Here is a 27,613-nt window from a genome sequence, read left to right as displayed (position 1 = left end):
TAGGGCATTTAAAGCTGCTATATATATATATATATATATTTTTTTTTTTCACACCTCTAACGGGTGGTCCTTTTTAGGCATTTAAAAAGGTGCAATATGCAGAAATCGCTCCGCCATTTCCTGGTTGCAAAATGTTTTAATAGTTGGCCTAATTGAAGTTTATTTGACAAAGCAAGCAATGTATAGTGTAGAGGATCATTGTACGATTTAAAACACTGAAATATATTTTCAATAACCAAAAATATTGTACATTCAGATGTTTGAAGCTGGTGTACAAAACCTAAAATAAAAGACGCAAAAACTGAACTTAATGGGAAGCAAAATATTGCGCACATAGAACAGATTTACTGCTTCTAAAACTTGCTTTCAATGAGAATGACAGATCTATAACTCACATTTCTATGTGAATTTGGTCAGGTGGCCTAAAAAGTGACATACTGCAGCTTTAATAGTGAGCCCCTTCCATACAGACTGGAAAATAACATAACAAACCATGTCTAAACAGACGTGTGTGTTAGGAGTTGGTCTCTCACATCACAGCAAATCCAAAACCATTAAAAAAAAAACAGTGTGTCAATCATCCTTATGTCCGTGCTTTTACAGTAAGCATTGGTCTCTGTCTTAGACCACTGAAATGGGAAAAATTATCCTTCCCAACAGAATAAAACCAAATAAATGTTTCTGAATTAATAAAACGTGTTCCTATTGTTGCTGTACATGTGCGTGCACGCTCAGCATATCAATACATACAGGTAACTACCAAAATAAAGGAAACACCAACATAGTGTCTTAATAGGGCGTTGGGCCACTATGAGCCAGAACAGCTTCAATGCACTCTGGCATAGATTCTACAAGTGTCTGGAACTCTATTGGAGGGATGCTCCATTGTTCCACAAGAAAATCCACCATTTGGCGCCACTCCAGAATCTCGCATAAGTGTTAAATTGCGCTGAGATCTGGTGACTGAGACACTTCAAACCCCCTATGGTCCTTTGAGATCCCTCTTTCAGTCACTGAGAACTCTTCTAGCCTAGGCAGCCCAAATAACCATGATGGGATGTTAATTGCTTAATTTACTCAGGAACTACACCTGTGTGGAAGCACCTGCTTTCACTATACTTTGTATCCCTCATTTACTCAAGTGTTTCCTGTGGCTCAGTTGGTAGAGCATGGTGTGTGCAACGCCAGGGTTGTGGGTTTGATTCCAACGGGGGGCCAGTACAATTTTATTTTTTTTAAGTATGCATTCACTACTGTAAGTCGCTCTGGATAAGAGCGTCTGCTAAATGACTAAAATGTAAGTGTTTCCTTTACTTTGGCAGTAACCTGTACATACGCCATAGATGTGTGAATGTATGTATGAAATAGAAGTCCCTACACAAGACTGTGTATAGTAGTTATGTATGACCAGCCCATGTCAACACATCAGTTACAGTGTGGTTATGTAATGATATGTATATCTAATCTATATGTGTTAGTGTGTATGTCTGTGTGTCCAGTATGGGCTATTTAGCCAGTGTTCTAATACAATTTCTGAAGTTGAGCCACAGCCTTGTAGAATGGTGTAAGCCAGGGTTCCCCAACTGGCAGCCCACTGATTTTATTTAGCCCCCCCAAGTTCTGAAAATTATTATTTTAAATTGTTGACCATAAGACTGTTAAAACACCAGCAAATCAGCTCCAAGTTTTAATTTGGGAAATCTGTCCTACAATATTCCCAGGCATAATACAGAGATATGTGTGATCCTATACAAACGTAAGCCAGGTTTGAAATGACTATGTTTTAGTCAAATATATTCGTTTGGGCTTCTTGCGGTCAATTTGCAGTCAACAAATTATTTGTAATTATGTTCATCCGCTCATGAAAAATCATGCCACGGCTTAATCTAGTTGATGATCCCTGTTGTAAACCAAGGTCCATTAAAAACATGCCCCAACCTTTAGTCGCACTGATGTCCTCTTACCAGGGGGTTAATGGATGAACAAAGTGAGAAATGACTCTGAACAAGAAAACAGTTCAGTTCCATCTCCTTCCCTCCTCAACATTTGCCTACTGAATGGGGCCCCAACTCCTACTATCCAAGAATAATGAATGGCAGAATTCCAGCCTAGTTCCATGTACGGAGCCACTGATTCTAATGGTGAGAGACCACAGTGTCAAAACTCAGCACCACACATCCGCAGGAGTAAGCACTGGGGAAACAGCATGTCTTCTCTACTGTCATGTCTTCAGCTTGCTGTCCATCTCTACGTGTGCCTGCATGTGGCTAGGCAGGTCCTGTAGAGACAAGGGGGAGACAAGGTACTGAGACATTGACAATAACCCCCCTCTCTTCCTTATATACAAAGAGCTCTCAAATTCTGCATTTCTGACAGAATAATCATCTGTAATAACGAGATCTGTAATTCAGGTAAACCAAGCAGCTACCGTCTGTCTTTGTCCGTTAGTCAGCCTGTGTCTACAAACCTGTCTGTCTGTCTCTTACCAGCTGGGAGGAGTCTTGCGTGGCGAAGGCGGCGTCGCAGTTCCTCCAGCGACACTTGAAGGTCTGCAGGTGCGGGTTGCTGTGGTCGGTGAGCAGGTGCTGCAGGAGGTGCTCCCCCATGCCAAAGATCAGCGAGCAACCGTGCCACTGCACACAAAGGTCAGGTCAGAAAACGACCCGTCAGACAAAACGATAGGAAATATTCTGAAGGTAAATCCCAGCGTGTTTTTCTTACCCAGCAGCGGTAGTTTTGCATCAAGTTGAGTTTCACGGCTTGGACGGTCCCGTCGTAGCAGCCTGTGTAGATCTACATTGCATCAGGAGAGAAGAGTAGTTTATTGTCCACAACTTCTCGCTTTTCAATTTTGTAAATTCTATCAACTTTACAATGCATTCACAGTAGTCCCCTTTCCAATGTACTGAATGTAGATGTTGTTCATATTCCATCTAGGCCCACAGGCAGGAATGTTGGCTTCTGGGCTGACTAAACAAGCTCACTTACCACGCTCTTATGGATGGCCATACACATCACCATGTCATGGTGGCCCCCGTACACCTGCAGCCGGTCGTGGGACTGTGGAGAGAGAGGGGATGAGTGAGGGAGGAAGGAGAGAGAGACAGAGAGAGAGGCGGCCGAGAGAGAGAGAGAGGCGGCCGAGAGAGAGAGAGAGAGAGAGAGAGGCGGCGGAGAGAGAGAGAGAGAGCGGCGGAGAGAGAGAGAGAGGCGGAGAGAGAGAGAGAGGCGGCGGAGAGAGAGAGAGAGGCGGCGGAGAGAGAGAGAGAGAGCGGCGGAGAGAGAGAGAGAGGCGCGGAGAGAGAGAGAGAGGCGGAGAGAGAGAGAGAGAGAGGCGGCGGAGAGAGAGAGAGAGAGGCGGAGAGAGAGAGAGAGAGGCGGCAGAGAGAGAGAGAGAGGCGGCGGAGAGAGAGAGAGAGAGAGGCGGCGGAGAGAGAGAGAGAGAGAGAGGCGGCGGAGAGAGAGGCGGCGAGAGAGAGGCGGCGGAGAGAGAGGCGGCGAGAGAGAGAGGCGGCGGCAGAGAGAGAGAGAGAGGCGGCAGAGAGAGAGAGGGCGGCAGAGAGAGAGAGGCGGCGGCAGAGAGAGAGAGAGCGGCGAGAGAGAGAGGCGGCGAGAGAGAGAGGCGGCGAGAGAGAGAGGAGGCGGCGAGAGAGAGGCGGCGGAGAGAGAGGCGGCGGAGAGAGAGGCGGCGAGAGAGAGAGGCGGCGGAGAGAGAGAGAGCGGCGGAGAGAGAGAGAGAGCGGCGGAGAGAGAGAGAGAGGCGGCGGAGAGAGAGAGAGACGGCGGAGAGAGAGAGAGAGGCGGCGGAGAGAGAGAGAGCGGCGGAGAGAGAGAGAGGCGCGGAGAGAGAGAGAGGCGGCGAGAGAGAGAGAGGCGGCGGAGAGAGAGAGAGGCGGCGGAGAGAGAGAGAGAGGCGGAGAGAGAGAGAGGCGGCGGAGAGAGAGAGAGAGGCGGCGGAGAGAGAGAGAGAGCGGCGGAGAGAGAGAGGCGGCGGAGAGAGAGAGAGGCGGCGGAGAGAGAGAGAGAGGCGGCGGAGAGAGAGAGAGGCGGCGGAGAGAGAGAGGCGGCGGAGAGAGAGAGAGAGGCGGAGAGAGAGAGAGGCGGCGGAGAGAGAGAGAGAGGCGGCGGAGAGAGAGAGAGAGGCGGAGAGAGAGAGGCGGAGAGAGAGAGAGGCGGCGGAGAGAGAGAGAGAGAGGCGGCGGAGAGAGAGAGAGAGGCGGCGGAGAGAGAGAGAGAGAGCGGCGGAGAGAGAGAGAGAGGCGGCGGAGAGAGAGAGAGAGAGGCGGCGGAGTGAGAGGAGGACTCTGAGAGAGAGGCGGCGGCGAGAGAGAGGCGGCGAGAGAGAGAGAGAGAGGCGGAGAGAGAGAGAGAGAGAGGCGGCAGAGAGAGAGAGGCGGCAGAGAGAGAGGCGGCAGAGAGAGAGAGGCGGCAGAGAGAGAGAGGCGGCAGAGAGAGAGAGGCGGCAGAGAGAGAGAGGCGGCAGAGAGAGAGAGGCGGCAGAGAGAGAGAGGCGGCGGAGAGAGAGAGGCGGCAGAGAGAGAGAGGCGGCAGAGAGAGAGAGGCGGCGGAGAGAGAGAGGCGGCGGAGAGAGAGAGGCGGAGAGAGAGAGAGGCGGAGAGAGAGAGAGAGAAGCGAGAGAGAGAGAGAGAAGCGGCAGAGAGAGAGAGAGAGGCGGCGGAGAGAGAGAGAGAGAGAGAGGCGGAGAGAGAGAGAGAGAGAAGCGGCGGAGAGAGAGAGAGAGAGAGAGGCGGCGGAGAGAGAGAGAGAGAGGCGGCGGAGAGAGAGAGAGAGGCGGCGTACTGCACACACTACAATTACTTAGGTTTAAAAATAAGCTCAACTGGACACCTTAATGGAGGCAGTGAATGAACTGAGAGAGAAAGCACACAGGACATTCTACGCCATTAAAAAAACAAATTCAAATTGAAACACCAATTAAAATTTGGCTAAAACTAATTGAATGTGTCATTGAACCAATTGCACTTTATGGCAGCGAGGTGTGGGGTCAACTTGCAAAACAAGATTTCACCAAATGGACAAACACCCCATTGAAACCCTGCATGCAGAGTTCTGTAAGGATTTCCTACATTTCCAGAGGAAAACTACAAACAATGCATGCAGGGCAAAATTAGGCAATAAAAACTCGAAAAAGAGCAATTAAGTTTTGGAAACATCTAAAATACAGTGACCGCCTCTCATATCATTACCAATGCCAAGAGCTGAGCAAAGAAAAGTGTCCCTCTCATCCAAAAGGTGCTATAGACCACCTTCTGTCCCCAGCTGTGCCCTGGACACCGTATGTGAATTGATTGCCCCCCATCTTTCTTCAGAGCTCGTGCTGTTAGGTGACATGCTTAACACCCCGGCCATCCTACAATCTAAGCTTGATGCCCTCAATCTCACACAAATTATCAATGAACCTACCAGGTACAACCCCAAATCCGTAAACACGGGCACCCTCATAGATGTCATCCTAATCAACCTGCCCTCCAAATACACCTCTGCTGTCTTAAACCTGGATCTCAGCGATCACTGCCTCATTGCCTGCGTCCGTAAATGGGTCTGCGGTCAAACGACCTCCATTCATCACTGTCAAACGCTCCCTAAAACACTTCAGTGAGCAGGCCTTTCTAATCGACCTGGCCCGGGTATCCTGGAAGGACATTGACCTCATCCCGTCAGTAGAAGATGCCTGGCTAATCTTCAAAAGTGCTTTCCTCACCATCTTAAATAAGCATGCCCCATTCAGAAAATGTAGAACCAGGAACAGATATAGCCCCTGGTTCACTCCAGACCTGACTGCCCTTGACCAGCACAAAAACATCCTGTGGCGTACTGCATTAGCATCGAATAGTCCCCGTGATATGCAACTTCTCAGGGAAGTTAGGAACCAATATACACAGGCAGTTAGGAAAGCAAAGGCTAGCTTTTTCAAACAGAAATTTGCATCCTGTAGCACAAACTCCAAAAGGTTCTGGGGCACTAAAGTCCATGGAGAATAAGAGCACCTCCTCCCAGCTGCCCACTGCACTGAGGCTAGGAAGCACTGTAATGACCGATAAATCCACAATAATTGATCATTTCAATAAGCATTTTTCTACAGCTGGCCATGCTTTCCACCTGGCTACCCCTACCCCGGTCAACAGCCCTGCACCCCCCACAGCAACTTGCCCAAGCCTCCCCCACTTCTCCTTCACCCAAATTCAGATAGCTGATGTTCTGAAAGAGCTGCAAAATCTGGACCCCTACAAATCAGCCGGGCTAGACAATCTGGACCCTCTCTAAAATTATCCGACGAAATTGTTGCAACCCCCATTACTAGCCTGTTCAACCTCTCTTTCGTGTCGTCTGAGATCCCCAAAGATTGGAAAGCTGCCGCGGTCATCCCCCTCTTCAAAGGGGGAGACACTCTAGACCCAAACTGCTACAGACCTATATCTATCCTACCCTGCCTTTCTAAGGTCTTTGAATGCCAAGTAAACATACAGATCACAGACCATTTCGAATCCCACCGTACCCCCTCCGCATTGATAAGATACAATACTGTGCAGCTGTCTTCATCGACCTAGCCAAGGCTTTCAACTCTGTCAATCACCGCATTCTTATCGGCAGACTCAACAGCCTTGGTTTCTCAAATGACTGCCTCGCCTGGTTCACCAACTACTTCTCAGACAGAGTTCAGTCTGTCAAATCGGAGGGCCTGTTGTCCGGATCTCTGGCAGTCTCTATGGGGGTGCCACAGGGTTCAATCCTCGGACCGACTCTTTTCACTGTATACATCAATGATGTCGCTCTTCCTGCTGGTGACTCTCTGGTCCACCTCTACGCAGATGACACCATTCTGTATAATTCTGGCCCTTCTTTGGACACTGTGTTAACTAACCTCCAGACGAGCTTCAATGCCATACAACTCTCCTTCCGTGGCCTCCAACTGCACTTAAATGCTAGAAAAACTAAATGCATGCTCTTCAACCGATCGCTGACCGCACCTGCCCGCCCGCCTAGCATCACCACTCTGGACAAACTACAAATACCTAGGTGTCTGGTTAGACTGTAAACTCTCCTTCCAGACTCACATTAAGCATCGCCAATCCAAAATTAAATCTAGAATCGGCTTCCTATTTCGCAACAAAGCCTCCTTCACTCATGCTGCCAAACATACCCTCGTAAAACTGACTATCCTACCAAACCTTGACTTCGGCGATGTCATTTACAAAATAGCCCCAAACACTCTACTCAGCAAATTGGATGCGGTCTATCACAGTGCCATCAGTTTTGTCACCAAAGCCCCATATACTACCTACCACTGCGACCTGTATGATCTCGTTGGCTGGCCCTCTCTTCATATTCGTCGCCAAACCCACTGGCTCCAGGTTATCTATAAGTCTTTGCTAGGTAAAGACCCGCCTTTGCTCACTGGTCACCATAGCAGCACCCACCCGTAGCACGTGCTCCAGCAGGTATACTTCACTGGTCATCCCCAAATCCAATTCCTCCTTCGGCCGCCTTTCCTTCCAGTTCTCTGCTGCCAATGACTGGAACGAACTGGAAAAATGGAGACTCATATCTCCCTCACTAGCTTTAAGCACCAGCTGTCAGAGCAGCTCATAGATCACTGCACCTGTACATAGCCCACCTGTAATTAGCCCATCCAACTACCTCATCCCCATAATGTTATTTTGCTCCTTTGCACCCCAGTATCTCTACTTGCACACTCATCTTCTGCACATCTATCACTCCAGTGTTTAATTGCTATATTGTAATTATTTAGCCACTATGGCCTATTTATTGCCTTACCTCCCTTATCCTACCTCATTTGCACACACTGTATATAGACTTTTCTATTGTATTATTGACTGTATGTTTGTTTATTCCATGTGTAACTCTGTTGTTGTTTGTGTCGCACTGCTTTGCTTTATCTTGGCCAGGTCGCAGTTGTAAATGAGAACTTGTTCTCAACTAGCCTACCTGGTTAAATAAAGTTGAAATAAAAATAAATAAATAAAATCCAGCTGATCCTGAGTTCACGAACCTGTTCTACTAACACACTGAAGCCTCAGGACCAGAACATCCAATCAATCAGAATAAAACAAATTACAACACAATCAATCATTGCTTATTGGGAAACATAAGCACAAAGCAAAATGCAGTGCTATCTGGCCCTAAATTGACAGTATACCGTTGCTAACTATTTGACCATGGTTACTGATCAAAACCTTAGAAAAATCTTGACAAAGTACTGGCTCAGTGAGCACAGCCTTGCCATTGAGAAGGGTAGACACAGGAAAACCTGGCTCCCTGTAGAGGAAAGGCTGTACAGCAGGTTGGCAACACACAGCAGAACCTGAGACAGAGCTGCATTTCCTGACAAAATGTCAAAAATATAAAACAATTAGATAGTGTAATTTCCCCAAATTTGAAACCCTCATTCAAGGTTTCAAAGACCTTTCTGATGAGGATAGGCTACCCGTCCTGTTGGGGGAGCACACTACATTGCTGCCTGCCATAAGTTGAGGGACAGTGTCTGACAGACCAATCAACCTGCACATGTCCTCTACTGTATGCTTATTGTTATTTTGACCTTTGGTTATTTTTGTTACTGTTGTCCCGTTGACAATTTTGATTCTTATTATTTTCAAATTGTAAATATCCAAAGTAAGCTTTGGCAATATGTACATTGTTACGGCATGCCAATAAAGCAAACTGAATGGAATTGAATTGAGAGAGACAGCGAGACAGACAGACGGAGAGAGCGACAGATAAGCGGGTAATCTGAGTGAGTGGATAAAGCCATTGAAGGAGTGTAGGATAAGGCAGACCCACCTGTAACTCATAGACGCGCACCAACTTGTCCAGGCAGGCTGTCACCATGACCTTCCCCAAGATGGCTAATGCTGTGACTGCGTGGCTGTGACCCTTATAGATACGGACCAGCTCACCCGTCTACTCATGCACAGACACAGAGTGAGTGAGGAAGATGTCAACCAAAAAGACTGAAATCAAATACATCCACAGATTATGTGACCGTTCCGTCATACAGGAATGAATGTGTTACGATGATTGTGTGACCGTTCCGTCATACAGGAATGAATGTGTTACGATGATTGTGTGACCGTTCCGTCATACAGGAATGAATGTGTTACGATGATTGTGTGACCGTTCCGTCATACAGGAATGAATGTGTTACGATGATTGTGTGACCGTTCCGTCATACAGGAATGAATGTGTTACGATGATTGTGTGACCGTTCCGTCATACAGGAATGAATGTGTTACGATGATTATGTGACCGTTCCGTCATACAGGAATGAATGTGTTACGATGATTATGTGACCGTTCCGTCATACAGGAATGAATGTGTTACGATGATTGTGAAAAAGGAAAGTGATGGGAGGGATTTGACACTCACGTGGATGTTGTGAGCGTGGACAGACGTATCACTGGAGCCGCTGAAGACCAGGTCATTCACCACCTGATGTCAAATGGGGAAAGAATGATCATATCTGACAGGCAGAGGCAGAGTTGTCCGTTCAAGACCACCAACAAATTAACGTTAGGTTAACATGCCAAGTGTTAACTCGTGCCCAAAATGACAATAAAACACTGATTGCGTCACATTCAGACCACTACAGGGGAACAAACCCTGAAATATGCAGTGTCAGCGTAGGCATGCTGACCCGGGATCAGGTCCCTCCTGTCCATATGGTCTAAGAGGGAAATGTGTTCTCGGTAAAGGGTCGGGGTTGACTCCCTGAATGGACTGAATTAAAATGGAATTGACCCCTGACCCTGGACCCAAGGACACAGTGCTGACATACGATAAGATTTCTATTTTAGATTATATCAACAACCCGACTCCTCACCTTCATACAGAGGACGGTCTTGGTGTGGCCCTGCAGCGAGCGCAGCAGCAGACCGCTCTTGGCGTCACGTACGCTGATGGTGCTGTCGTAAGAGCCCACTAGCAGCACCCGCCGCGCTCCCTCCTGGGACGTTCCCAGGCAGCTCACCCCCCGTGGGCCGTGGCACTCGAACACATCCAGCTGCCTCTGGGTCTGCAGGGGAGAGAGGGAGGGAGAGAGTAAGGGAGAGGAAGGAGAAGAGGAAGAGAACAGAAATGTTCGTATCATATTCTGACCCAAGCTATAACTAGGAACTACCATGTTGAATAGAGGACCAATCAAAGCGTCTCAGAGAAGGAGTGCCGATCTAGGATAGGTTTTGCCTTTTTGATCTTAATGGAGAGAGAATAAAATCATATGGATAAGGGGGACTTGATCCCAGATCAGCACACCTACTCTGAGATGCTTTATGATTTCAGGACCTGGACTCCAGGCTTAGTCACACTCACCTTGACCTCAAAGCTGACCACAGATCCATTTGCCAGGCCTACGTACAGGATGTTCCAGTGAATGTGCAGACACAGCACCCGGTCGGACAGAGAGATCTGCTCAAGGCACTTCTTTGACTGAAGAGGGAAAGGAGGACGATGAGGACAATAGATATACAGTAAGGAGAGGGTAGGTGACGTATAGGAAGATGAGGACAATCGATATACAGTAGGGAGAGGGTAGGTGATGTATAGGATGAGAATTCTCAAATCAAAAGATGACCCATCTCCACACAATACATCATAATGACAAAGTGACCAGAAATATCAAATTTACATAACCAGGAGTCGTCCTGTTCTTTCAACCAATCGACTAGTCAGAATGTTGAAACTTATTTTCCATATATAGACACACCTTATGTGTTTGAATAAAACCAACTACATATGCACTGAGCTTGTCTGATGCTTTAAGCACACTGTTTGATTAAATAATTAAGACACACAAATGACTAAAGAAAGAGCCTGATGGTCACACTGTGTATAACATTTTTTATAGCGAGTGCCTGTGTGACTGGCGCACATTGTCTCGCTCTCCTCCCTACTGCAGTGAAGGCACCACAACACAGCCATTTAGTTTCTTACTCGTTTCTGACTGAAAAGTTGTTACCATAATCCCTAATTTGTTCAGGAAAAACATTCCCTATTCCCTCAAACCTTGCTCTCTTTACGTGAAACAAGTACGCATGGCATGCATGTGACCAATAGGGCCTGACCAATAGCATATCATTATCACATCGATAAACAAACACCAAAAAACAATAACACGTGACAGCAAAATGGATGCGGAGGACGTGAAAAATACACTTCAAAACGGGAGAATGTTTACTGGTTGCTCAGAAAAAAAAGGGGAAGTCAGATCTGTGGAAGACATTTGACTTAGTTGTGGAAATTACTGGAGATCTTCACAAGGTCCTTTGCTGTTGTTCTGGGATTGATTTGCACTTTTTGCACCAAAGTACGTTCATCTCTAGGAGACAGAACGCGTCTCCTTCCTGAGCAGTATGGCGGCTGCGTGGTCCCATGGTTTATAGTGGCGTAATATTTTTTGTACAGACGAAAGTGGTATCTTCAGGCGTTTGGAAATTGCATCCCAAGGATGAACCAGACTTGTGGAGGTCTACCATTTTTTTCCTGAGGTCTTGGCTGATTTCTTTTGATTTTCCCACGAGGTCAAGCAAAGAGGCACTGAGTTTGAAGGTAGGCCTTGAAATACATCCACAGGAGCTTCTAAAGCCATGACAACATTTCCTGGAATTTGCCAAGCTGTTTAAAGGCACAGTCAACTTAGTGTATGTAAACTTCTGACCCACTGGAATTGTGATACAGTGAATTATAAGTGAAAAATTACTTGTGTCATGCACATGGTAGATGTCCTAACCGACTTGCCAAAACTATAGTTTGTTAACAAGAAATTGGTGAAGTGGTTGAAAAACAAGTTTTAATGACTCCAACCTAAGTGTAAGTAAACTTCCGACTTCAACTCTAAATATGGATGATTTATAAAGCCAGGCACATTTAACAGTTAGGCTATCGATTAAAGACCTAATTAAGTTGCGGAGTTACCGCTCTCCTCAATTTTCTTAGACAATTAGGCTAACGCAAGGGCTGTTTCCTGATCTCTGCTGCTGCTGCCGCCTCCGCCGCATTGTTCTCAATCCCAATATGCTGGCTAGTGGTTAGAGCATTGGACTAGTAACCCAAAGGTTGCAAGATCGAATCCCTGAGCTGACAAGGTAAAAATCTGTCGTTCTGCCCCTGAACAAGGCCTTTAACCCACTGTTCCTAGGCCGTAATTGAAAATAAGAATTTGTTCTTAACTGACTTGCCTAGTTAAATAAAGGTAAAATACAAAAATACAACATTTTGCTATTATGCACATAGGGAAAGGTGGCAATTCTACAGGGCACTGAAGATCATGTTTCAGAACCGCGGACAGCGAACATATCCAACACAGGAGAAAGCACATGTTATAAAATAATAGATTTGTGCTGCACCATTATTTTTACATAATATAAATCATATACAATTTCAGTATCACATGTCTTAGTGATGGACTGTGCCATCCCTGTGGCCTCCACAATGGATTAGTCCACTGAGACAGGCGCGAATCAGACAGGTGTCTTATACACCATAAAACAAAAAAAATATTGCGACTGCTCGACTAAAGAAATCTCGGTCGACCAACAGCCTATCAACCAAACAATCGACCAGCCATTAAAACGCTGTAACAGTTTTAAAGTCACCATTGGCCTCATGGTGAAATCACTGAGCAGTTTCCTTCCTCTCTGGCAACCGAGTTAGTCGTCCTTCCTATGTTAATTGATACACCATCCAAAGTGTAATTAAAAACTTCACCATGCTCAAAGGGATATTCAATGTCTGCTTTTAAAATGTTCTACCCATCTACCAATAGGTGCCCTTTGCGAGTCATTGGAAAACCTTCCTGGTCTTTGTGGTTGAATCTTTGATTGAAATTCACTGTTCGACTGAGGGACCTTACAGATAATTGTATGCGTGTGGGTGCAGAGATGAGGTAGTCATAAAAAAAACATGTTAAACACTATTATTGCACACAGTGCGAGTCAAGACAGTTCAGCTTTCATTTTTTATTAAATGTTAAAAAAAATCTACAAAGATTATTCCACTTTGACATTATGGGGTATTGTGATGTCATTATGGGTTATTGTGGATAGGCCAGCGACCAAAAATATCTATATCTAATCAATTTGAAATTCAGGCTGTAACAACAAAAACGTGGAAAAAGTCAAGGGGTGTGAATACTTTCTGAAGGCACTGTGTGATGTAAGGGGTGTGGTACCTTGATGCTGAAGCAGCGGATGGTGAGGTCACTGGAGCCGGTGTAGAGACGTGCTGGCAGGCCAGGCAGAGATGACACCAGCAGGCAGTTGATCTTGTTGGTGTGGCCCTCAAACACCGCTTGGCACGCTTTGCTCTGAACACCACAGGGACAAAAATACAGTATCTCAGCATTGTAAGCCTGTCTGCCAGCACGTCAAATTTACATTGTAGAATAATAGAAGACATCAAAACTATGAAATAACACATATGGAATCATGTAGTAAACAAACAAAAAAGTGTTAAATCAAAATATATTTTATATTTGAGATTCTTCAAAGTAGCCACCCTTTGCCTTGACAGCTTTTCACACTCTTAGCATTCTCTCAACCAGCTTCATGAGGAAGTCACCTGGAATGCATTTCAATTAACAGGTGTGCCTTGTTAAAAGTTCATTTGTGGAATTTCTTTCCTTCTTAATGAGTTTGAGCCAATCAGTTGTGTTGTGACAAGGTAAGGGTGGTATACAGCAGATAGACCTATTTGGTAAAAGACCAAGTCCATATTATGGCAAGAACAGCTTAAATAAGCAAAGAGAAACAACAGTCCATCATTACTTTAAGTCATGAAGGTCAGTCAATACAGAACATTTCAAGAACTTTTTAAGTTTCTTCAAGTGCAGTCGCAAAAACCATCAAGCGCTATGAGGAAACTGGCTCTCATGAGGACCGCCACAGGAAAGAAAGACAGAGTTACCTCTGCTGCAGATGATAAGTTAATTAGAGTTACCAGCCTCAGAAATTGAAGCCCAAATAAAGGCTTCAGAGTTCAAGTAAGAGACACATCTCAACATCAACTGTTCAGAGGAGACTGCATGAATCAGGCCTTCATGGTCGAATTGCAGCAAAGTAACCACTACTAAAGGACATCAATAAGAAGAAGAGACTTGCTTGGGCCAAGAAACACGAACGATGGAATGTCCATTGGAAATCGGTGGAAATCTGTTATTTGGTCTGATGAATCCAAATTTTGAGATTTTTGGTTCCAACCGCCATGTCTTTGTGAGACGCAGAGTAGGTGAACGGATCATCTCAGCATGTGTGGTTCTCACCGTAAAGCATGGATGAGGTGGTGTGATGGTGTGGGGATGCTTTGCTGGTGACACTGTGAGTGACTTATTTAGAATTTAAGGCACACTTAACCAGGATGGCTACCAAAGCATTCTGCAGCGACACGCCATCCCATCTGGTTTGCACTTAGTGGGACTATCATTTGTTTTTCAACAGGACAATGACCCAACACACCTCCAGGCTGTGTAAGGGCTATTTGACCAAGAAGGAGAGTGATGGAGTGCTGCATCAGATGACTTGGCCTCCACAATCACACGACCTCATCCCAATTGAGTTGGTTTGAGATGGTTTGGGACCGCAGAGTGAAGGAAAAGCAGCCAGCATATGTGGTAACTCCTTCAAGACTGTTGGAAGAGCATTATAGGTGAAGCTTGTTGAGAGAATGCCAAGTGTTCAAAGCTGTCATCAAGGCAAAGGGTGGCTACTTTGAAGAATGTCAAATACATTTTAATTGTTTAACACTTTTTTGGTTACTGCATGATTCCATATGTGTTATTTCATAGTTGATGTCTCACCATTATTCTACAACATATAAAACAGTAAAAATAAAGAAAAACCCTGGAATGAGGTGTGTCCAAACTTTTTACCAACATATGGCAAACCTTTGTTTAACAAGCTAAACAGCTGCTCTTAGCAAACATGTGTTTTGAGTTACCTTTCTAGCTAATAAGCCAGGTTAGAGTTTAGACTTCCTGCAATTATAATGTGGGTAGGTCAAAACATTGAAAAACAATCTACCAAATCTATTAATTTTAAAATGTTGATTACTTCTTCTTGCCATTATCAATCACCTGAGATAATAAGACAAGACGTGAAATTTTGCTAACGTATAACCGGGGTCCCTGGTTGCCTGCAAGGGGGTCCCTGGGCAAGAAAATGTGTAAGACACCTGTCCTATACACCTGTTATATACGCACCACTAGGCAATATGCTCGTGCTGTGTTATCCCCTGAACATGTATACAGGAAGCCCCCGTGGATCTGGAGGTCATGGACGGTGCCAGTGTGGCCCTCGAAGCTCCCCAGAGACGGCTCCTGCTCCTCAGCCACGTTGGCACACTCTGAGAGGGGAGAGATAGAGGGTCAAAACCAGGAAACGGAGCCATATCAAACACTAGTGATCGAACAGACAGAAACTCGTACATGGTGTAGACTGACTTACAAACAGACAGAAACTCATACACCGTGTAAACTGACTTACAGACAGACATATAATACACTCACGCTGTGCGGCATTAAAATTCAACGTTTATGACTAATTGACCATCTTTCATTTCAGCCAAAAAAGTGGTGGAAGTGGACAAATGAAGCAGGTAACTCACTTGGGGGACTATGTTTCTCTTTCACAGTTACAGGGGGTAACTTCATTTTGCTGGGGAAACAGAAACCACAGGTATTCCACATTAGGGGGGGAAAAAACATTGCAATCAAAAGAGGATTCTAATGCAACGATGTGGGTTGATACTCTGATAACATAACGCCTGGCTTCACTGATCTAGCAATTACCAAACAATTGTACTTCCATTACTGTTATTGATACCTAGGTCCTTGAGATGTTAATATTGTTTATTCCTTTATGGTAAATGTACAGTAAAGAGACTAACCCGTAGCTGGTGTCCTGTAGTTTGACGTCCTTACGGTCCTCCTTTACCGTGACTGTCTGGGTACCGCTAGAGTTCACCTCCACACACACAGACCTAGGTGGGGCAGGAGGGGTGGAGGCGAGCGGTGCGGGAGCAGGGGTGTGTGGAACAATGGCCTCCAGCTCCTCCTCGACGTCCGAGTCATCGATGGCGACAACGTCCATGTTGGATCTCGGCCGGCACTCTACAGTGACTGTCTCGACGTAGCAGTCGCTGTCTCCTTCGTCACCCCCTTTACCCCCGTCCTTCTCCTGCCCCAATAGAGGATCTTTCTGCCCCTGTGTGAGGTGGACAGAGGTGAGGGTGAGCCGCTCTTGGTCCTCCCAGTCCTCAGAGTCGCTGGTGGTGGAACTGGCGGTTGAACTCTGGTCTTGAACGTCTTCCCGCTTTGACTTGGTCCTCCTGGTGGCCTTCTCCTTGCTCTGCTTCTTTTGCCTTCCCCTCAGCTGCTTGGTGCTGGTGGACACTGAGGTGGAACTACCCACCACCCTCTGCTGGCCAAATGTCGCAACGGCAGGTGGTGTAGTTGCTGGAAGGGTCACTGTGGTGGAAGGGGGTTTTGCGGGTATGGGGATGGGTAGAGGTGAAGGAACGAGGACAGGGGTGGTGGAGGGAGGGTTCACGAGGGGATAGGAAATAACAGGACTGCGTGAGGGGGTGGCGCGAGACTGGCTGTTGAGAGAGACAGGCTCTTCTTTGACAGGCAGGCTCACTGAGGTGGAGGGGGTGGGGTTTAGGATGGGTATGGCAGAGGAGGTGGAGGGGTAAGCCGGGGTCAGATTGGGATAGGGCGACAAGGGTGCCGCAGAGGTGGGCCCAGTGGGGGAGGGGATACAGAGGTTGGACAGAGGAAGGAGTGAGGGGTGCTGGGTAGGCACCGTAGCTGCTGCCACTGCCCCTTGCATCCCCTGCAGGATCTCAATACGCTTGGCTCGGAGACCGTTAATCTCTGTGGTGACCTGAAACACAGACAACAAATGTGAAACCGATGCCACACTTCATCTATTCATCCTCTATACCAAGGTCGTTCCTATGTGTATCTTAATAGAAAAATCTAGGTAGAACCTCCGTTTCACTCGGTTTCCTTCCCTTTCATCCCTACTGATCACAACCCAGGTAGATGTAGTGAGCATTCCGGGCGTAGTACCTGCTGTTTGACCAGTAGGAGGCGCTGCACCTCTGTGTAGGCGACCTGCAGGGTGTTGCGGGCCTGGATCAGGGAGGTGTCCAGGCTCTGTAGGGAGCCGCTCAGCTCCTCCTCCATCAGAGACACGGCAAGCAGCTGGTCCACCTGGACATTCTCTACAGAACAGGGAATGGAGTAAGTCTGGATGCAACGACCACACAGACAAAGTGTGAATCGCAATAATCTAATGTGGGGGTCTTTACCAGTCTCATCTCCATCAGCAATGACTGGAAAACACAGGACATTTCAAAGCAATATACTGGGGAGTGTCTTTCCCCATCCCGGTTCAACCCTACTGGGGAGTGTCTTTCCCCATCCCGGTTCAACCCTACTGGGGAGTGTCTTTCCCCTTCCCGGTTCAACCCTACTGGGGAGTGTCTTTCCCCTTCCCGGTTCAACCCTACTGGGGAGTGTCTTTCCCCATCCCGGTTCAACCCTACTGGGGAGTGTCTTTCCCCATCCCGGTTCAACCCTACTGGGGAGTGTCTTTCCCCTTCCCGGTTCAACCCTACTGGGGAGTGTCTTTCCCCTTCCCGGTTCAACCCTACTGGGGAGTGTCTTTCCCCTTCCCGGTTCAACCCTACTGGGGAGTGTCTTTCCCCTTCCCGGTTCAACCCTACTGGGGAGTGTCTTTCCCCTTCCCGGTTCAACCCTACTGGGGAGTGTCTTTCCCCTTCCCGGTTCAACCCTACTGGGGAGTGTCTTTCCCCATCCCGGTTCAACCCTACTGGGGAGTGTCTTTCCCCTTCCCGGTTCAACCCTACTGGGGAGTGTCTTTCCCCTTCCCGGTTCAACCCTACTGGGGAGTGTCTTTCCCCTTCCCGGTTGTTTCACAGTGCAGGTAAAGGAGGGAGACAAGGAAAGTAAGACACTTTGGACTATTGAGATGCACTCACAGAATTGTGATCACAACGGCTGACTATGGAAATGAGTTACAACTGTGATATGGAACCTGGAGCAAAGAAAGAAATTGCCGACGTTGACATATAGCTCTATTCTAAAGTTATAAATTGTTGGATTCTAGCTTGAAATATACTTATTCATGTTTATCACACCAGAACTTAGTGATTACTTTACATAAGAAATGTATATGTTGGGGGTCAAGGAAGGGCAAAGAGGAACTTTGTGTATGGAAAGTTAGAGTGAGAAAAAGGGAAGCGCAGAAAGTTCATATTCTGCTCAAATATGATGTTGAATATAAATGTTTCTAAGGAGGGAGGCAAAGGGCAACAGTCAAGTTTCAGTTCTTGATAAGGCAGGCCAGTTGCTGCGGAACCAGCCTGAAGACAATCTGATTACACTCCTCCCTCTCACACACTTCTATGAGGGTCCTGACAATACCAGTAAGAGGAACCTACTGTGTTTCTGACTAACAACAGAGAAGGACTGTCTTAGACATGCAAGGAGATGACATCGCCCATTCGGAAGGTATAAATATGTGCTTGTGTGACTTGTATGTTGTGTTTGCAGCTGAAGCACTCAGTGGGTTGAATAAACTTGGTTTGAGCTGTTTCTAGTTGTCTGAGTTTTTACTCTGTTTGTTCAGAACCTAATAATTGGCGTTGTCGGCAGGATTCACCACGATTTACAGTCGAACTGGAGAGTTCGAATCAGTGGAACAGGAGCCAGCACCAAAACAAGCTAGGCACAATTCCTAAACCTGTTACCACTCATTCTGACATCTTGGGGAGATGAGTCATAGGCTGAACACAAATTAAGATGTGGACCTAGAAAGCTTGTTCAGTAGTCCCATTGTGTTTGACCGGTCGTAGATTTATGGTATAGGGTAAGTCCTGAACAGGGTGGTCCCTGCGGCGTTTAAGTCCCTAGGGGGTAAGTGCCGAGTGGGATGACTCCTGCGAGCGCCATAAATTGAGCTTACGGGGTAGGGTAGTTCTTAAAGAGGATAAGTCCCAGGGCCATAGGTGGTCGGCCCACGATGTAGGGTAAGTCCCAAGCGGGTGGTCCCTGCGGAGGGTAAGTCTCGAGTGAAGGGGTGTTCCACGTTCAGAGCTATGGGTGACCCTACGGTGTAAGGTAAATCCCAGGCTAGGGTAAGTCCCAGTGGGGTTGGTTCCCTGCCAGACCAGTAAGGGGGGTGAAAACAACAGCCGCGGTGGTCGTTAGGCCGTAAAGTATGTGTTGGTATGGATAAATTGTCATGCTCGATAGGCTGTAGAGAAGTAGTCCATGTAGAAGGACAAAGGCAGGAAGTGCATTCGGTGGAGAATAGGAGATATCCGAGAATATCTGTGCTTAAAGATGAAACATTGCCAATGAGTGCGAATGTGGATGGTGATATAAGGTTGCCTGTAAGTTCTGGAAGAAGGCCCCTTCCATGGTTGAAAAAGTGAAAGAATATTAGAACGTTATTTGAAAGTGATGTGTGTATTAGCAGTAGCAATAATGAGAGAGCTTGTTTCATGCCCTATTGGTGCGGGGAATCGTGAAAGATTGTGGAAATAGGAAGACAACTGAGTAATTTTGGTAATGCGTGTTGTCAACAACAGTGATATTTGAGGCGTGACACTGGTATAAAACATTAGGTCTCCCATATTCTCTAGTAGTAAACTGTCAGACGTTTCAGTATCGGTTTTAAAACAAGGTATCAAGGCCCCGTGACCAAATTATTAGGCACCTATACCGTAACTACTCTCCTGTTAGTGGATATCACTACCTGGAAAAATAGTTAAAACTGGTGTGTATTAGAGCCGTAGGTGAGGAAATCTAAACACGGTCGGGAGAAGCGGCGGAATAATATTTATTTAAATGGCGACCAGCGGCCCCGATCCTCCCTTTAAAGGGTGGCTAGAGGAAGAAAAGTCATAGGGGAGCTGAAAGAGTCGCATGAGCAATCTACCAATTCGGTTCGAATATGAGAAAAATGTAGCCAACTGGATAAAACTGCCTGATGACGAATCTAATAATGAATTCAGAGATGATATTGTGAGTTGGCACAATGACATAAAACAAAAATCGAAAAGCTCAATACACCAGCGTTTTGATGTCAGCGTTCTATCAACAGAAAAGCAAAACCGATAATCCACAATTAGTAGATGAAGTCAGCATCAAAAGGACTGGGGAAGTGAGTAGGTTGATAGGATGGAAGACGCATTGCACACCCATCTGGTATTAGCAGATAATGGTAATGAAGATGTGGGAATTTCTACCTCCGCTTTGATGACAGAGTTGAACCCCACCGCTAAAACTGCTATTGCAGGGACAGTGGACCAACCCTCCACATGGACAGAGATAGTTCAATTCATCTAATTCTGCTCACTTTGCAGTGCTTGTAGTCACGGCTACCCATACCCCAGGCACCGGTAATGGACTCGAGTAACAACAATAAAAGCAAGCCGAGAAGTAAATCTGACAACAAATAAATTTGGCGGTGCCAACCCCCCGAACCTTGTTCCCAATGCGGCTCATTTGGCCATGGGTGGTGCCCGAGCCCTCTGCGCCGGCTCATTCCGGGGTAAGTGCGGCTGTGCAGACATTTTTTTCACTGACTAGTGAGCAACAGCAAGCACTCCTGAAAGCAGCCGGAGTTGGAGGTAACGCAAAGGCGTATTTGGCCTATGCGCGGTCGTCAAATTGGCTAAATTTACAACGAAAAATCATTACGTTCAGTGGGGTTACAGGGATAGAATCTAAAGCTATGCAATTACTACACATGCTGTTTACAATAGGTCCAGTAACAATACCGGGCTCTTTCTTTTATACCGGGGTAGAACCGATTATAATGTAGACACAGAAGTAACAATATGGGCATATTTCAGGAAGGAGGGTACCACTAAATATTTCTTAAGAAACAACTTACCGCTGTTTGACTTAACCTTCTGCTTTTTCCCACTCTGATCCACACCAGAGGCGTCTAACAAGTCACTATCCTGAGACAAAGACAGAGGAAAAGAGAAGGATAAACACTAGCTGGCACATCTGTTAACATCAATAGACTTGAAAGAAGCAGGAAAAGTAGCAGCCTGATTGTCTAATAACTCTTCCCCTTACCACTTTCCGCTTCTTCTTTTTCGTCTTTGTATTCAACTGGCTCTGTTCACTGTCCACTCCTGCCTCCCTGTACTGCTCTGGTTCAGTCTTCACACATAAAGACTGAGGGGCTCGGGATGACCTGCTATCCCGCAGTGCAGTGCTAGACTGCTCCGATCCCAGCGTCCGAGCCTCTGACGGTCGCTCTCTGATGACATCACTAGCAGGCATTGCCTGCGGGAGAGAGGGAGTGGGTAGGGCTGCAGGGGGCGGGGCTCCGTCGGGAAAGGCAGACTCCCATTGGAAGCCCTCTGTTAGGGGGAGGTCCTCGTCTTCGTCCAGTGCCAGGCCCTCTGGGTCAGAAAGGGGGTTCACCAGTTCAATGCCAAACCTGCAACATGAAACCATTACCTTACAATTACAGATAATATTGTAGTGAGCAAAACAGACGCATGCTCCCAGAGCAACAGTCAAAAGAGACAGTTTGATTTTATCTTAGTCTTAAACTGCATTGTTAAAAAAAATACACACAATGGTCCAGAATAATCAAATTGCTTTCCTGGTCATGGACTTCAAACCAATCATTCTAAATGAAGAATATCCATCCCAGTACGTTTTAGTCCAAGACAAGACATAACCTGGGTTTAGTAAACCAGTCCTAAGTGCTGCCCTCCCTCACCTGGGCATGCCTTTGACTTTCTCTTGCTTCTTCCGGTTGGCCTCCTGGTACATCTCCCTCCAGTTGACCTTCCTCTGTGACCCCGCTGAGCTGAGCAGCTTCTTCAGTGTGGGTTTGAGCCCCGCCCCTGTCCCAGTCTCCTTCTCTCCCTCGCCCTTCCGTATCCGGCGAGCTGCATTCAGGTTAGGCTCGTGGGCTCCAGGTTTGCTGATACGTCGGGTCAAGTCCCTCTTCAGAGAGGTGGGTCGTGGAAGGGTGCTCAGTTGGGGCACAGTTGAAGATTCCTGGGGATTGGTTTGGCTGCTACCTGGACCGTATGTGTCTGAAGCACCTTCCTTGGTCGGTTGTGAGTTACTGTTTTCCTCTACCCTGGGGTATCGGGTTGATCTTCGTTTAGCTTGGTTGCCAGGGAGAGGCCAAGTTTCACTTGAAGCCACAGATCTGGTAGTGCTAACCTGTGGGGACTGCAGGGAGGTGGTGGTGGAGGGGAGGCTGGTGAACTGGCTGACTGCGGAGCTGGGAAGTGTGGCTGCCTCTCCGCGCTTGGTCCTCTGTGTCCTTCTGGTTAGGCCCTCCTCGGCCTCGACCTCTGCCCCCCTGCGATGGCCCCGAGTTGTGGTGAGAGTCGGGGTGACGGAAGAGGCTCTTGGGGGCTCCCTCACCCCCAGGGCTCTCCGGACCTGACGCAGCATCACAGTGACGTCCACGCTCCGTATCCGGCCCTTGTCGCTGTCACCCTGACCAGAGGGACCTGAGCTGGAGGTAGAGACGGAGGCAGTGGTACTACCAGGAAGTCCCTCCCCTGGGCTGAAGATGATTGCTCCTTTTGAAGGTAGGTGATCACTAGTGAAGTCCATATCCTGGGTCTTTCTGGGGCTGGGCCTACTGGGTGCCTGCCCATAGAACTCGTAACCCAACTGGCTGGTTTTAGGCCACCTCAGCTGGCCTGGTGGTGGTGTCACAGGATTTAGTCCGGCTCCTCTAAGGCTCTTATGAAATGTATTGGACCTGCTAGCTTTGAAGCCCCTTCCTCTGACACTAGTGCCCAGGCTCTGGACGTCAGGACTGACAGAAATTGGAGGATTGTCATCAATGCCAACTTGATGGGGCTGGGACAATGTGGACTGGGTGTGTTGTTCACTATAGGGGTGGCATGTTCCACCTGGGGGTCCCCTAAACTCTGGCCAGGGAGGCTGAGCTCCACTCTGCCCCTGCGGTGTGGCTGGCTGACTGGGGGGCAGACACTTGAGTTCACAGGCGAGCCTGTTCTCCTTGTTTTGAACCATCTTACCACTGAGTGGCTGTGATAATGTCTTCTGTTGGGGTTTCTTCTCTTTGGACAGTTTTTTGGGTGTTTTCGATTTAGCTAATTTTAGTTTTGCTACTTGCGGTATCCATTTCAGTGCTTGTCCCTTTGTCTGCTTGGGACATTTCCGCTTTTCCTGGTCTTGCTGCGCTTCCATTTTTAGATTTTGTTTCCTTTTCTTCCTCTTTTTCTTTTTCCTATGTTGGAAGACAAACGGAATGACGTTCAAAATAAAGCCAGTAGGGATTTAACAATAGGCATCGGTCCCTGGTTCAAATTTCTAAGAAATTAGTGCGTTGGCCCGCAGGTCCCAAACCGATCCAAATGTAGCATGGACCCCAGGCGATCCAAATGTAGAATGCATCGGTCAGAACATCGATTCAAACATTACAAATCACCGGTTCATAATTTTTGGGTTGCTCAAATAACTTTATGTTTACCTTCCGAAAATTCCTCCTCTTTTGTGACAACTATGTCCTCTCCTTCATTGTCGAACTAAGCAAGTAATTGTGTTGACAGTCATTGATCTACAAATCATTTTGCATTAACCCCAGGCAATATCAGTAGCATAGTCAAACAGTGCTCAGCTTCGCGCGCTGACCAACAAGAGGTAGGCCTATTCCTGATCATGCATGTCACCTTGAGCATTCAAATGTTTGTTAAATGGCTTGTGCAACATTGTGCTTTATTAGCTGAGTAACAACCAATGTAATTTGCTAGGTTATTCTTTATCAAAAGCGCTGTTGAAAATTGGTGTTTTACCGGAATAAAAGTATTTAACCCTTTCTTAACCGGTTAATGGGGGTTGTTTATTCGGCAACAATTGACCAAAATTTGCGTCCCTAGTCATATCCTTAACGCGCGCACACACACACACACACACACACACACACACACACACACACACACACACACACACACACACACAGCTCACGAGCTCTATCAGCTCTAGATTTTCATTTAGAATGGAAAATGTATGTGTTAGTGCAACAAATGTTAGTTCATCGAATCGTAATCCTATCAAATGGCATCGATTCATTCCTTTAATCAAACGAATCGCACTGAATCCTTTAAACTTAAACGTATCGTTCCTGTATCGTATCCCATGTATCTAGGTAATTTTGGAATTGTCTTGAAAGGAAAGATGCACATCCCTAAAAGACTTGCTTCTTTGCTAAGCAGACTCTAGTATCTCATGTGTCTTGTATGACAAAGACAATGTAGTGCATGTAGCTGCTTTATATCAAGGAAGCTGTAATAATATTTTCAACATTTTACAAAGTACTCTCAGGTCTCCTGTTGTCTAAAATGAAGAGACAATGTAATAAACATGGAACTCACTCCATCTTATTCAGTTGTTTGTTCCTTTCCCTGACTTTGGAGAGCAGCTCTGCGTCAAGGTCTTGTTCCACATACGTAGGCTTAGTCTTCCGTGGCGGGTTCTTCATCTTGTCTCCGTGTGACTGGGTGGAGATGTGCTCGGCGTACTCAGTCAAACCCTGAGAGGACACTTTGCACACTTTGCACCAGTGCCTACAATCCCTGGGGAAGAGGGGTGGCTTATTTCTCTAGTCCTCATAATGCTTATTTCTCTAGTCCTGGCGATGCTTATTTCTCTAGTCCTGGCCATGCTTATTTCCCCAGTCCTGGCCATGCTTATTTCCCCAGTCCTGGCCATGCTTATTTCTCTAGTCCTGGCCATGCTCATTTCTCTAGTCCTGGCCATGCTTATTTCTCTAGTCCTGGCCATGCTTATTTCTCTAGTCCTGGCCATGCTTATTTCTCTAGTCCTGGCCATGCTTATTTCTCTAGTCCTGGCCATGCTTATTTCTCTAGTCCTGGCCATGCTTATTTCTCTAGTCCTGGCCATGCTTATTTCTCTAGTCCTGGCCATGCTTATTTCTCTAGTCCTGGCCATGCTTATTTCTCTAGTCCTGGCCATGCTTATTTCTCTAGTCCTGGCCATGCTTATTTCTCCAGTCCTGGCCATGCTTATTTCTCCAGTCCTGGCCATGCTTATTTCTCCAGTCCTGGTGATGCTTATTTCTCCAGTCCTGGTGATGCTTATTTCTCTAGTCCTGGTGATGCTTATTTCTCTAGTCCTGGTGATGCTTATTTCTCTAGTCCTGGTCATGCTTATTTCTCTAGTCCTGGTCATGCTTATTTCTCCAGTCCTGGCCATGCTTATTTCTCTAGTCCTGGTGATACTTATTTCTCCAGTCCTTGCCATGCTATTTCTCTAGTCCTGGCCATGCTATTTCTCTAGTCCTGGCCATGCTTATTTCTCAGGTGCTTATTTCTCTAGTCCTCGTAATGCTTATTTCTCTAGTCCTGGTAATGCTTATTTCTCTAGTCCTGGTAATGCTTATTTCTCTAGTCCTCGTAATGCTTATTTCTCTAGTCCTCGTAATGCTTATTTCTCTAGTCCTCGTAATGCTTATTTCTCTAGTCCTGGCCATGCTTATTTCTCTAGTCCTGGCCATGCTTATTTCTCTAGTCCTGGCCATGCTTATTTCTCTAGTCCTGGCCATGCTTATTTCTCTAGTCTCATAATGCTTATTTCTCTAGTCCTCATAATGCTTATTTCTCTAGTCCTCATAATGCTCATTTCTCTAGTCCTCATAATGCTCATTTCTCTAGTCCTCATAATTCTCATTTCTCTAGTCCTCATCATGCTCATTTCTCTAGTCCTGGCCATGCTTATTTCTCTAGTCCTGGCCATGCTTATTTCTCTAGTCCTGGCCATGCTTATTTCTCTAGTCCTGGCCATGCTTATTTCTCTAGTCCTGGCCATGCTTATTTCTCTAGTCCTGGCCATGCTTATTTCTCTAGTCCTGGCCATGCTTATTTCTCTAGTCCTGGCCATGCTTATTTCTCTAGTCCTGGCCATGCTTATTTCTCTAGTCCTGGCCATGCTCATTTCTCTAGTCCTGGCCATGCTTATTTCTCTAGTCCTGGCCATGCTTATTTCTCTAGTCCTGGCCATGCTTATTTCTCTAGTCCTGGCCATGCTTATTTCTCTAGTCCTGGCCATGCTTATTTCTCTAGTCCTGGTCATGCTTATTTCTCTAGTCCTGGTCATGCTTAATTCTCTAATAGTGATTATTTATTTATTAACTTTTAGTTACTCAGGGCAGCCCAATTGAGACCAGGGTTTCATTCCCAATGGTGCCCTGAGTGGAAAAATGTTCTCACAACAGGAAGAACAATTTATATTACAATTTAAACATAATGCATATCAACTTAATATCAGGTCTAGAAATGGAACTTAGACGGTGTGTGGAACTAACCACCACCAAGTAATAGAGAGTCAAGTCTTTACACTTGAAAGCATAATTTTTTGTAGGGACATGGTACACATTATTACAGATATGTCTGCATTAAGATATGTTATTCAGTTCACAAAACACCTGTATGGTTGGGAATTGAATCTCACCTGCCCTTCACATTCTCAAGCTCTCGGTGGTGTAGCATGCTCTGCATGTGCTTGTGCGCATCCTGTAGGATAGTTAGGAGAAGAATTTAAAAAATCTGAACTTGAATAACATCTCTCAAGATATGGCAATCGTGTAAAATGCCAATAAACATCATGCAATTGGCTTCAGCCTGGAATCGCTAAACCAAATCAGTGTATCTATAACATTGTAGCCAATATTGTATGGACAATTATAATTTCTTATCTATAAAATATTGTCTAACACTGTACAAGTAATCCAGTTGAAATGTGTTATGTTCTGGGAAATATGGTTTTATCAATAATAAGATTGCTCTTACATTTTTCAGGTAGACCTTGCGACATAATATACAATAGCAAGACACCTCCACCTTCACGCTTGGGGTCTTCTTAGTCGGTGTCATCTCTGGAAACGAAAGATTATATGCAGCACATTTTGAAGATAGGTTTGGAACTGTCATTAGCTCCTTAGCTAACTACCTTGATATGATTTAAAACTCCAAAGACAAGGCTTTTAACAATGTAAAAACTACCTCGTCTTTGGAGTTATGAATCACTGCCTACCGTGCAATTTCTTACCACCTGGAGACAACAATATAATATTTGAGTGTCTGTGAGATGGTGTGTTATGACAACCTATCCAATACACAATTACTTACAATTTAATTTACAAACAGGCAGATACAAACAATGCATTATATTGTTAGCTAGCTCTTTTTAACATTGTATTACTACTGTCCGTTTGTCAAGGTTTAGCTAGCTAACGTTAGAGGTTGGTTGGCTGGCTAGCTAACTTAGCTTCGTTTGCAAAATATGGCAAACACGTTTTCAAAACATTCTCAAGATACCAGGACCACAGACATGTTAGTTTACGAATTGTGTAGAAACATACATTGCAGTGTACAAACCATACTTACCTCCTAGAGTTTTTTTAAATATATATTATTGTACTCAGCAAATCTCACATGGCCAATTTGGTCGCCATGCTTGTGGTCCACAAAACACCCGACCACTACTGATCCACCTCGTCATAGTTGGCCC

General features: G+C 46.2%; 1 protein-coding gene across 3 annotated transcripts; it reads right to left on the bottom strand.

Annotated features, from left to right (window-relative positions):
* Positions 1–116: 116 nt before the first annotated feature.
* LOC106571191 (zinc finger protein 106-like) lies at positions 117–27,613 on the bottom strand. 3 transcript variants are annotated; one of them, XM_014143968.2, is made up of 20 exons: positions 27,490–27,612; positions 26,893–26,978; positions 26,555–26,616; positions 24,460–24,660; positions 21,813–23,315; positions 21,155–21,524; positions 20,964–21,033; positions 17,105–17,259; positions 15,919–16,916; positions 15,637–15,686; positions 15,233–15,375; positions 13,208–13,342; positions 10,351–10,467; positions 9,863–10,054; positions 9,409–9,471; positions 8,824–8,943; positions 2,989–3,060; positions 2,722–2,793; positions 2,487–2,633; positions 117–2,278 (listed from the first exon to the last, which is right to left on the bottom strand). In XM_014143968.2, exons 2-20 carry the CDS (start codon positions 26,974–26,976, stop codon positions 2,222–2,224), a joined length of 4,611 nt encoding a protein of 1,536 aa, XP_013999443.1. In that variant the 5' UTR covers positions 26,977–26,978; positions 27,490–27,612; the 3' UTR covers positions 117–2,221. The 3 variants fall into 3 exon arrangements, with proteins under 3 accessions (XP_013999443.1, XP_013999444.1, XP_045551555.1); XM_014143969.2 differs by having other exon boundaries at positions 24,460–24,651; XM_045695599.1 differs by lacking the exon at positions 24,460–24,660 and having other exon boundaries at positions 27,490–27,613.

The sequence above is a fragment of the Salmo salar genome, chromosome ssa15 (genome assembly GCF_905237065.1).
Source record: "Salmo salar chromosome ssa15, Ssal_v3.1, whole genome shotgun sequence".
NCBI classification, from domain to species: Eukaryota; Metazoa; Chordata; class Actinopteri; order Salmoniformes; family Salmonidae; genus Salmo; species Salmo salar.
This window is presented reverse-complemented; position numbering and strand designations above follow the sequence as displayed.